Raw genomic sequence first — 12,419 nt, 5'->3', positions numbered from 1 at the left:
ATTTTGCTTTACTTTGTGAGAGGAATAATCTGGTATCTTTCTCTGGCTTTCTTTGTTTGTCCTTCCTGTTTGTTGAACACAAACCAGACATTGCTGTTGAAGCACCTGCACCTGTTCAAACTAAAAGAGCTAAAATCATGCTAATGAAACTCTGTAATTTCCTCTCCAGGTCGAGACATCCCATTTGTATCCATCTACAAGACACAGAGAGACGCAGAGAGTGAGACACAGGACAGAGAGAGTGAGTAATTCTTCACGAGTTAATCCCACATTTGCATTTACAAGGCTCTGAGTTATGTTAAAGACTTTACCTGTGACCTTGAGCACATTAGCATATCAGCCACAGTGAGGCTGACCTTGCTGAGAGGGGAGAGAAGTGTTTCTGTTGCCGTGCAGAGCGACCACCTGTGCTCTGAGTCACTGTTTGTCTATCAGCCCAGCCCAGCATGATGGCAGTAATCACATTACTCTTCAGGATGGATGTGCTCATTAAATTATGAGCTGCTCAACAGCAACATCAGCATACTGTAATTTGATTACTACAGCATTTGTGTGACAGTCAGTGTCATTGTCTCCAATATGATGCCCCTGGCCTGATTCTGTTAAAAGCAGTCAGTAAATGCAGCAGTATAATCCTATGAACACTCTTCAGCTGTTTAATAGTCTTTTTACAGTGCATTACACTCTGAATATTTACACTCCTTGAGGCATATTTAAAGACTTTCCTCTAAGTTTATTGACATTTACGCTCCTGACTTTTATAAAATGTGCAAAGTTTTGCTATGAATTTACATAATGAAGATTTTATTCATAGGGCTAAAAACGTGGTTGGTTAAAACGTGGGTGTTGCTGATTGGGATCTTTTTAAACAAAAACATGTTTCATAAAATAAAAGACCGCATAAATATCACCCCCTTTAGTGTGACTGATCTAATTTATAATAGGCCCAGACAATTGATGCTAGTAGTCTCGCAACTGGTGAAATAGGGATCACCTGAGTGCGGTGAATGTGTCTCAAGTGATTTTAGTATAAAGCCACCTGTGTCTGGTTAATCAGTATTCCTGGCTACCATTACACCAAAAGACAAAAGAACACTACAAGCAACTCAGAGAAAAGGTTATTGAAAAGTGTAAATCAGGGGATAGATACTAAAAGATTCAAAGGCACTGAACATCCCCCAGAGTTGAGTTAAATCCATCATCATGAAATGGAAAGAATATGGTACATGTGTGAACCGCCTACATCAGACCGTCTTAACAAACTGAGTGACTATGCAAGAAGGAGTCTAGTGAGAGAGGCCACCAGGACACTTGACTACGCTGAAGGAGTTACAAGCTTCAGCAGCTGAGATGGGAGAGACTCGGAATAACTGTTGACCAGGTTCTTCACCAGTCAAAGCTTTAGAGAGAAAGCCGCTGTTGAAGAAAACCCAGAAAGGCATGTGGGAGACTCCATGGTCAAGTAGAATAAAGTTCTTTGGTCTGATTAGACCAAAATGGTGCTTTTCAGCCATCAAATAAGATGCTACATTTGATAGACACCAAACACTGCACATCACCACAAACACACCATCCCCACTGTGAAGCACATTGGTGGCAGCATCATGCCGTGGGGATGCCACTCAGCAGCCAGCCCTGGAAGGGTTGTAAAGGTAGAGGGTAGACTGAATGTGGCAAAATATAGGAAAATCCTGGAGGACAGTCTTATTCTTGCGAGCTCGGGAGAAGATTTATTTTCCAGCAATGACCTGAAGCATTTAGTGAAAGCTACATAGGCAACAAGGTGAATGTTCTAGAGTGGTCGAGTCAAAGGCCAGACCTCAGTTCAATAGAGAATTCATGCCTGGACTGGAAAAGGGCTGTTCACGCCTGATGCCTGTGCAACCTGGCAGAGCTTGAGTAGTTTTGCAAAGATGAATGGAGTAAAATTACAGTGTCCAGATGTGCAAGCCTGATTGAGACCTGTCCACACGGACTCAGTGCTGTGTCGAAAGCTATTGAGTCTCATTGTTTCTCCTGTTCTGTGTGCAGGTATTGCAGAAGTCTATAAACTGGAGACCAATGAGAACCTGAGGCTGACCCTGGACTCCATGCAGATGCCCACAGTGGAGTACAAAGAGATTATCCTAGATGACTACAGTATGTGTCTATAGTTTATGTGTCTATAGCTATAGTTTCAGTTATTGAGTTAGCTTTTTGATTTGAACATTTGGTTGTTGTACTTTGTCACAGCATGTATAAGTTTCAGTCAGCTCACACCAAAACTCGGTAGTAAGATTGTTTCCTCTTTTGCTGTTTGCTTTTATATTTACAGTCAATGGAGTGCTGTCCAGTGTTTTATTTAATGAACATTTTGAACATTAAAACCTGTTTGATATTGCAGAATTTTCCCAGCTCAAAATAAACATGTATATTTTAACTGTTCGCTGTTTAGAAGAGGGGTTACCAACCAGTAGATCTTACAGACATTTCAAATAGATCTTTAACTCTAGATGTGCAATATGTTCAACTCTAAGCTGGGGACAAGCAGTGTAGAACATGGATGGATGGATTTAACTGTAGCACGTGAAAAGCATTTTTTTTCTCTATGAGTTTTGGCCAGTAAAACTGCTCCAAAGTATTAAAAGCCAAGTTTTAGACCAAAATCATCTCCATCTCCCAATGTTCCTCCTTTTAGTCCTTGTTGTAGTTTATCTAAACTTGAGTTTTCTCCACTAAATGAAGGTATAAATTTATTCATTCATAGTGAAATCCATGTCGTGCAAGTAAAAATCAGTGTTAGTAAATGTATGACATATTGATTGCACTCTGCTTTAGATAACAGTTGTTTATCTCTTTGTAACAGCACTCTCAATGCAGATCCTCAAACCTGCTGGCTTCATGGACACGTCACACTACCCTCTGCTCCTGCTTGTGTATGTATCTTTAAACTCTTTTGTTGAGTCTCTTACACACAGGCACTAAAAGTTGTTTTTTTCCCACTTCAGCTGGATTATAATGACCCCCTTTTTACTGAGCCATTCTTCCATTAGCATTTCTAACCTCAAGACTTTAAAGTGTCTTTCAGTCTGCTGCTTAGATGAAAACAGAACTTTGCATTTCTGCTTCAGCAACACCACAACCATATTCCCATGTGCACACAAAGGAAATAAAAAAATACCATGACAGCTTGTCTGAAAAGGCTTGGCTGTAATAGTCTTGCTAGTTTAAACAAATGCATGTCTCAATTAATCAGACATTGAGCAGCAAATTTGTAAATACAGTCATTATTAAAAGTGATCAAATTTCCCTTTTATGGAACAAATTAAGACAGCAGCACTCTGAGCTCTTTAGTATTCTTGTCTGGTCTCTGCAAAACCTTTCTGCACAGTATAAATCACTGCACACTCTCAGATATCCACAGTAAACAGAGCATACTCAGATATATTTGAAAAGCAACATTCGGGAAAATAAGAGGATTATGGTGTGTACTCAGTGTTCAAAAGCAGACACATGCTCATATTTATGTCCTACTTTTTCAGGTTTATTTTAATGCAACAAAAAACAAGCATTGTGTTAAATTTAGCAGCTTTCATTCTTTTTCTTTGAGGGTCTTTGCTTTTGTGTGTGTGTGTGTGTGTGTGTGTGTGTGTATGTGTGCAGCGACGGGACACCTGGTGGCCAGATGGTGTCAGAGCGCTTTCACATGGACTGGGCCACGGTGCTGGTGAGCAGCTTCGGCGCCATTGTGGTGCGCTGCGACGGGCGTGGGAGTGGCTTCCAGGGAACAAACCTGCTGCACCGTATCCAGAAACAGCTGGGCGTGTACGAGGAGCAGAACCAGAAGGATGCACTCAAGTATGCGACACATTTTTTATCATGTCTTTCTAAAGATTTACCTGACAATAAAGACTAAAAACATATGTCATTGAGGGTGTTTGCTAATGATAATTCATGGCACTTTAACCACATCTTATGCAAATTTTGTTTTAATTCTATTTTTAGCTGTTTAGTGTCTTGTATCTTATTTGTTGTAACACATCAAGGAAAAACTTCCTCGTCACTCCTTATGAACATAAATAGTCTAACTACCCTATGAAGCACATTTTTGTAATTATTCCTTCAGTTTTTTTTCTGATTCTTATACAATTTTTAAATTGATTTAGGACATAAAGCATTTAAAATCCACACTTCACATTCTTGTTCTTGTGAATTCCACTAATTTTGTTGTCTTTTGCAGTTTTCTTTTGAAGCAGCCCTACATCGACAAAAGCAGAGTTGGTGCATTTGGAAAGGTAAGAAGCGTCGATGTGTCCCATTTAAAATATAATATATGTCTCTTTGAATATCTAGGTGTGGACTGTCAAGATCTTAGGTTTGAGTTTTATCACCAGTTCTTAATCAAAATTGCTTAAAAACATCTCAGTGTTCATCTGACATGGATAAATAATATTTCTACCCAGAATAAACCAAACTAGTTTAGAGTGCTCTGCTGATTAGAAATAAACCCACCACATAGACAGTATGGTACAGACTGGGCACAAGACACAGGGAACTCATAAGAACACATTATGAACAGTTTTTACTCCTCTGAATTGCAAAATAAAGGCCATTTATTGACTGTGATTTTGTTGTATTCCAGGTGTACGGAGGCTACGTGACCAGCCTGTTGGTCAGTGGTGAGGATTCTCCTGTAAAATGTGGTGCTGTTCTTTCACCCATCACTGACTTTGAATTATATGGTAAGTCTGTTTATGTACCTATAGTTCCTGTACTATATGTCCCAAAGGAAAAATGGAAGACAGCATATAAAACCTCTCTATCCCTGCTGCTTGGTCTGTGTGAACATAAGGAAGAAAATAAGACACCCTCGTATTGTCTTAATGCAGATCATTGACTGTATATTTAAATGGACTGAACATATTGGTCTCCATCTGTTGATATTACGTAAAATATTTTCTGTTCAAGAACCTATTAAACTAAAACTTCTAAGAAAGATGAACACTTTAACATCATCAGCATGGTAAACCATTATGACAAGAATCTCGACAACAAAATATATGTATTTTGCATGACTCGTAATGAATTATTTTGCCTTTTTCTTCCATACAGTCAATGTGAATCAGTTCTTATTAGTGTCCAGATTTAGAAGCAAGTGAAATCAAAAAGATGTATTTTATGATGTTGTCTTTTAGATTTATTGTAAAATGAGCGCTGCACTGCCAGCCTAGTGTGGTCTAAAACCATGACCTAGAGCAGTGGTTCTCAACCTTTTCACACTGTGACCCCCAAAATAAAGTGGCCAGAGACTGGGGTCTCCCACTGTACTTGAAGGTGGTTGAACACAGCTATGCACATTCAAAAATAGTCATAGGTGGACAAAGTCGTCCGTAAGGGGGATACTTGAAAGGCGCTATATGAATTCAAGATATTATTATTATTATTATTATTATTATTATTATTATTATACAGTGGAGAGTTTGCTGGGACTTTCTGGGGTCAGCAAAACCATGGTCTGTTGTAAAGTTAAGCTGTGATATCCATATTTTGTATTTAACCTGAATAATAACCACTCTTATCAAAGAACAAATATCTTTCTTTAAGTTAACTGTGCTGTAGTATATAGTCATCTTAAAAATGTAAACCCCTTTTCTTAAAAACACAATTAAAATGGGTTTAAAATGTCAAAAAAGAAAAAATTGGTGAAATTAGATTTTAAAAGTAGTAAAAATCGGTTAGAAGTTTCAAAAAATTTTGGCAAAAAAAGCAAACAATTGCAAAAATTGGGTTAAACTGGCAAAAACTGGCACAAGAAGTCGTCAAAGTGCATTGAAAAGTGGCAGAATGAGGTTAAAAGTGGCAAAAATGGGTGGAATTTTTGGTGAAATGGGATTTAAAGTAGGAAAAGTGGTTTAGAGGGGCACAGACTGGGTTAAATGAGGCAGAAAAATAAGCAGAGATGGCAGAAATTGGCAATACAAAGAGTCAAATGTCGTTAAAATGAGCAAAAAGGGGTAAATAGTGGCAATAATGGGTTTACCTGAGGCAACAATAGGTGGAAAGTGGCAATTGGTTTAGAAATGACATGAACAGGCAGAAAAAAAGTATTGGAAAAGGTTTTATATTGACAAAAATTGGTTTTGAGTGGCAGTAATGTGTTAAAACTGGCAAAACTGGTCAGGAAAAAGTGATGAAAATTGGTTAAAATGTGGCAAAAGATTGTAAAAAAGGCAAAAATGGGTCCAAATAATGCAGAAAATGATGAATAGTGGCAAATAATATGTTTAAAAATTGGGTGGGAAAAAATCATTTACAAAAATATTGCAGTTTTTTAAGACATCTGGTGACCCCCTCTAACTGTCTCACAAGGGTGTCCTGACCCCCACATTGAGAACCACTGACTTAGAGGCAGGGGTCAGCTTCAAAGTGTGTATCCTGTCAAATCAAGTATTTTACACTGTTATATGTTAGGAAATAATCAAGAGTGCATGTACAAAATGACTCACTCAGGGTTAAAGATACCAAGCCAAGGTAGCACCATTGACACTTTTCAGCAGTTTTCTTTGAGTGGATTTCCCCGTGCAAGGAACCCAGTTAAGATGGACTATTAAACTAAGAGATTGTTTTCAAGATTGTTTTCAAGCTAAAGGTAAGCTAAGTACAAAAATAAATTGCTATGGACAGAAAAGTAAATTAAAATAGACATAATTTTAACGTTACTGTTTGAATCCGTCCCATTTGTTAACATGGAGGAGGCCAGGGTTTTGTACTGCCACCAGTCAGTACACAGAAACAGAGTCCGACAGAGTCAACCACACCAGTGTCGACACCACACCCAAAGAATGAAATGTGTAAAATGTAGAATTGGGGCTGAGTTGGAGTTATAGAGCAGCAGAGAGAGAGAGGTGGTGGTCTTAAACTTAAGTGAGTCAGTAAACTGCAAATGAAGGAGGGGTTGGGCATCTTGGTGTGACTGATTTCTCCTCTACTGGATTCCTCTCCCTCTCCCAGAAGGGAAGAATGAGACAAGCTAAGATGCTGTGTAAGTTTGGAATTGCAAATGAAGGCAACATTGAGACTGAAAATATGCAGATGGGTGAATATATTTGTACAAACCCAGTGTAGTTTCCCCCATCAGAATGGGTGGACGGTGATGAAAATGCATTCTTGTTAATAAAATTATGCTTCGGTTTGAATTTGACGTACTCATTAGATCCTCTCTCCTCTGTAGCCTCTGCGTTTTCAGAGCGATATCTTGGCCTGCCAAAGCCTGATCCAAGAGCATACACGGTAAGATGTGATTGCAGTTAATCTGCTTTAAGTTCCACTTGTGGAAAAAAAAATCTGCATCTTAGTTAATCTGATTTGTTGCTTCGTCTTGCTTCTACCCAGATGGCAAATTTAGCGCACAGAGCATCTCAGTTCATGGATAAGAAGTTTCTCATTATCCATCCAACAGCCGATGGTAGGATTCTCACAACCTTATGAAATCATTTTAATTTAATAAGAATAAAATAAGTTCTCTCTTTATGTTTATCTCACTTGTATCTGATCATGCTCCTCCAGAAAAAGTCCATTTCCAGCACACGGCAAAATTCATCTCCCAGCTCATCAATGAGAAAGCCAACTACACCTTACAGGTATGTCGTTTCACTTCCCCATCGCTGTAATTAGAACGAATCCTGAGCCACTTTCTCTGCTCGTCTTTTTTCCGTTTTCCTCAAACCTCATGGAGCTTTATGATCCAGGAGGGATCCTCAGCAGGCGGAGGATTAGCCTTCATTCACAATGCTTTCATTCCACATAATGAGATTATGAGACCTTCTTGGGCATCCCGCAATAACACCAGGACTAATCCAATTAAGATACAATATATTTCAGCTGAATGTTCATTGGAGCTTATTGCTGACTGACTGACAGGTTACTGTTCACGTGTGCTTCCTTGTAGCTCTAATAGGGTTTAGGCAAATCCATTTATACGATATAAATGAGTTGCAATACATCAGAATTTGTCTTTAAAAGGAAATAGCTAAAGAATTAAATAATCTCCCAAAAATCAGTTCTGTTTAATTTTTATTTTAAAACAAAATCCTTTTAAACCTTGAGTCAGACAATGAAGAACCTCCACAAATTAAATTACATTACAGGCTGAATGATACAGGAAAAACTGGCACTCAGATGTCTTTTGTCTCTGTGAAAGATCATGTGATGTGAAAAAATGTCTAATAAATGCTGTCAGGTTATATAGATGTACATATTAGCTATAGAGTGCTGAAGGCCAGCTCTGCAGATTTTGTCCAGTATAAAAATGTAAATTTAACCTGGAAGATTTAAAAAAAAAAACAACAACCTTATTGGGTCATAAAAATCTGAAAAGAGTAGAGAGTAGAAATAGTCAGGAATGAGGGAAAGAAATTCATTTGTGTTTTAATTTCATATTTTCATTTTGCATCCCGAGATTATGACCTAAACTTAGGATTTTTACTTTTTATTTCATATTTTGACCTTTAAAATTCATAGTTTTGACCTTTTCTCTCATATTGTGACCTTTTAGGTTCACAATTTTTTGTTTTAAATAATATTGTGGCCTTTTAAACTCAGAACTTTGACTTTTAATCCCATATTTTCACTTTTTATACTCCTGATCTAGAATTTTATCTCATATTTTGACCTTTTAGAGTCACAATTTAGAATTTTATTTCATATCTTGACCTTTAAACTCATGATTTTAAGTCTCTATATCATATATTTGCCTTTTAAAAACCTTATTTTGACTTTTAATGTTGTATTTTGACCTTTAGGACTTATAAAGTTGACTTTTTATCTCAGATTGTGAGCCTTTAACTGATTTATTTATTTATTTAGCATTTATTTGACATGGACACACAGTTACATTGTTGCTGTGATATTTAATCATTTTGACTTTTTTTTTGTAAATCTTAAAATCCTTTAACATCACTGTTTGATTTTACCTATAATTCATTACCTGTGAAAATGGAGTTGGTAGTTTTTGGTTAAGTCTTGACCCTGTTAGGCCCTCAGGTTAAACCTAAATTCAGATTTCGGCCCCTGCTGTGATTGAGTTTGACACCCCTGACATACAGTCACGCGCATAAGTTTCAGGCATGCTTAGGATTCATCACAAGGCCTGCCGTGCCACAACCCAGGTCTGGGGAGATTTAGGAGAGGGAGGCCAGAGTCAAGCTCAACACATGTCGATGCACGTGTCTCTCGGCAGCCCAGGTCAAGCTCAACCGCATCTCTTGTGTCCCCGCCTTTTCATCTTTGGTAATACACCCGGCGACTGGCTGTTTTCAGGTCCTTTTGACATGCACACCACAGAACCCTAGGCCATCCTTACTCACCACATCCTCCCAACTCCACCCTAAAGGTGTGGACTTTGTCATTTTTAAACAGATTATTTTCCCATGCTCCTGGTACTATGCAAAGACTTTCAGAGCACGACTGGGGTTGTGTCAATCTTCCTTCCACTCAGTCGTGCCCTCAGGCAGCTTACTCACCACATCTGTGCCTTACTTCTGCCTCAGTTTTTGCCTAAGCATGTCCAGAAGTTCTGCACAGAATTTGGCCCAAAGGGTCAACTGGACTCGACTGAGGTTCTACTCTAAAAGGGTCCTTCAGAGAAGTGAGAAAGCCATCAAGGCAATCTTTACAAATGATCACTAGTTTCTTATTTCTTTACTTTTTATTTTTTATTGGTGACAGTATAAAACTGTTTTTAATCTATAAGCACTGGAACCTAAACTTTTTCTTTGGAACCCTCCACTTGTATCCTAACAAGAATAGGTTAAAGCCTGACTGAAATGATCCAGGATGCCTGTTGAAAATTGCAGATCCACAGACGAGTGTATTCAGGTCCATGTTGCGAACGTAGGTAAGGACATGGGAGAGGAGTAGCTTTCTACCTGCAGGGAGGTGTCCGCAGCACTGTAGATGAAGCATGGCATCAGCAGAGGTCCACTATCCTCCATTAACCGCCATAAGATGTTCCTACTCCTCAGCTGACCTAACTCTGTATGTTTCTGAAAGTATGGTCACTCAGTCAGAAATAAGTCCATCAGAATTTTCCTACTTTTTAAAAGAATAACTTCGCTAGTATCCTGTGCTGTTTCTGTGACAGAATTACTCTCGTCTCACTCCTGCTTACCTTGTTTTGTGTCCCAGATCTACCCAGACGAAGGCCACTTCATTCACAGTGAAGCGACGAGGCAGCACCTCAGCCAGTCCTTGGTGAACTTCTTCGAGGAATGCTTCAGGCTACCAGAGATCGTGTTTGAGGAGGTTCTGGAGGAGGAGTCTGAAGACGAGGGTTAGCTCGGTCCCCTGAGGCTTCTGCTCCCTAGAATTTCTCCCACCCATGCGTTGAATTACCTTTACCTCCATCCTGTCCCTGTGCTCAAGCACAACACCGGCATACAGTTGTCCACGATATGCAACTCTCTCTTGTTGTTGCTCAGTTTGATTTGCATTTGGACTCCCTGTATCCGCATGCTGAACCTAGGACTGCCTTTCCAGCAGACGATGATCTCTTTCTACATCCATCCTCCCATCTTCTGCCCTGAGTTCAAACTAAACGGCCCTGCAGAGCGCTGACAACGACTTGATGTTTTGGAATAAACTGATTGTTAAAACATGGTGGTCTTCTCCACAGCAGGATGGACCAGCTTCTTTTTAGCAGTGGAGGAAGCATCAGCTCTCACACAGACTTTTCAGCTGTGAGGGGATAACCTTATAGCACATAACTGGTGGGCTTGTATATTATTGAAAACAGACGCCTGGTGGAAAACACCGGTTGTCCGTGTTCATTCTGCGTGTCTGGAATTGTGCGGATACAGGAAATGTAACTATTTTTAAAGTTGTGAAGAACTTTCATGTTGGACTGTGGTTGTGTCTGTTGTTCTTACAGTATGTAAAATAGCACACGAACTTTCACTTGGCTCTTAGGGATATATTTTCTTTAAGTGTTCATGTTTTTCCCTGATGTTGGTTTCATCTCATAGCTTCATTTTATGTTCAGAAATTCTGCTCAGAAGACGGGCAAACTGTTTAAAGATAAAGAGGTCATGGGTTTCTTAATTTAGACAGTTTTATTGTGAATCTTAATTTTAACAAATGTCTTTTAAAATACAAAGCATTACCTTGTTTTAGTCACTGTGCCTTACTTTGTCAGAAACCATCCTGCTGCAGGACTACACTTACAGACCAACACAATTCTGATTTAAAAGAAACAGTTTGACATTTTGGGAAATATGATGATTTGCTTTCATGTTGGCAGGAAAAATCCAAAGTTTTAAACTCTCTGGTTTCGATATTAGCCCATGCTTTCAAATCTCCAAACGAGGACACTTCAGTTTTACAGCAAACCCAAATGTATGAACTTGCAGCCTTAGTAGTCAGATCAATAGCTGCGTTTCCATTACCCTTAGAAATGCACAAAATCTAAATAGCGCAATAAGAAAAATGGTTATGGAAACACCTGAATATTGAAAAACCTCTCAAATACCGCAAAAAGTTTTTACGCTTTCGTGATGAGGTTTTTCAGACGTTTATAGAAGTATGTCACAAAAGTGTAATGGAAACACTTTTTTACAAGTCACAGGACGTGACGTACGGTGTCACATGACCAGTAACTCCGAGACAACATGGCGCAGTACGTTTGAACAGCCTTCCACCTTGAGTGGAAACACTTTCAAAACGCAATTGTACTTTGTCAAAATGTAAGAAATATCACTTTATTTTGCGAAAAACTGCAATGGAAACAGAGCTAGTGCAAGCATCCATGTTGCATTATTTTGGTTCAGTTGGTTAAAATCAGTACAGGGGCTGTTAAAAACTGGGGCATGTTAGTGCTTTATAGAAATCTGTCAGAACGTAGGACATGGAGCCTGAAAATGGAAACGTTCTGGGAAAGTTGAGCAGTGTTTGTCTGCAGACGGAGCTCTCAGACACCCTCTCACAGGCTGTTACTGTGAGACACAGCATCTGTCAGGACAGAAATGCATGCCAAAAATAAAATACACTTTTTGGTAAGGGTAGGGTAAGTGATGGTAAGACCTAGGATACCAAAAGTTAAAAGTCAAAAACCTGACTGGTGAAACCTGATGGCTAAATGTTTGGTAAAGGCAAGTAAACAGTCTGCTTACAGGAGAAACCCCAACAAACAGGTCCTCCATGAAAACATTCTAACGAAGCGTACATTAGCTGCGTAAGCTATGTATGTAACGTAGCTATGTAGCTAACAGAGCTTAAATTCGTACACGTCATTAATATCTATTCTAACAAAGCTAACATAGCTACTTAAGCTATGTAGCTACATTTTCTATGTAATTTATGTAGCTATGTCAGCTTCAGCAATGTTTGTTTTGACTTAGCTACATTGGCTTTCATTGTAGAGTTAACTATGTAGCTCGCAGTGTTAA

The 12,419-nt window shown here is 38.9% G+C and overlaps 1 protein-coding gene across 2 annotated transcripts in view; it reads left to right on the top strand.

Annotated features, from left to right (window-relative positions):
- Positions 1-11,500, top strand: part of LOC121527699 (dipeptidyl aminopeptidase-like protein 6) — a 200,429-nt gene extending 188,929 nt beyond the window's left edge. For both annotated transcript variants that reach the window (XM_041814726.1, XM_041814725.1), the window contains 10 exons: positions 170-241; positions 2,032-2,139; positions 2,846-2,915; positions 3,643-3,837; positions 4,220-4,274; positions 4,622-4,721; positions 7,211-7,269; positions 7,372-7,444; positions 7,546-7,619; positions 10,165-11,500. In XM_041814726.1, the coding sequence (XP_041670660.1) occupies positions 170-241; positions 2,032-2,139; positions 2,846-2,915; positions 3,643-3,837; positions 4,220-4,274; positions 4,622-4,721; positions 7,211-7,269; positions 7,372-7,444; positions 7,546-7,619; positions 10,165-10,314 (956 nt within the window). In that variant the 3' untranslated portion in view covers positions 10,315-11,500. The remainder of the gene's footprint in view (positions 1-169; positions 242-2,031; positions 2,140-2,845; positions 2,916-3,642; positions 3,838-4,219; positions 4,275-4,621; positions 4,722-7,210; positions 7,270-7,371; positions 7,445-7,545; positions 7,620-10,164) is intronic.
- Positions 11,501-12,419: the final 919 nt, after the last annotated feature.

The sequence above is a fragment of the Cheilinus undulatus genome, linkage group 19, assembly GCF_018320785.1.
Source record: "Cheilinus undulatus linkage group 19, ASM1832078v1, whole genome shotgun sequence".
In the NCBI taxonomy this organism is placed as follows: Eukaryota; Metazoa; Chordata; class Actinopteri; order Labriformes; family Labridae; genus Cheilinus; species Cheilinus undulatus.
Note: the sequence above shows the minus strand (reverse complement) of the source record. Positions and strands in the feature narration are given on the sequence as shown.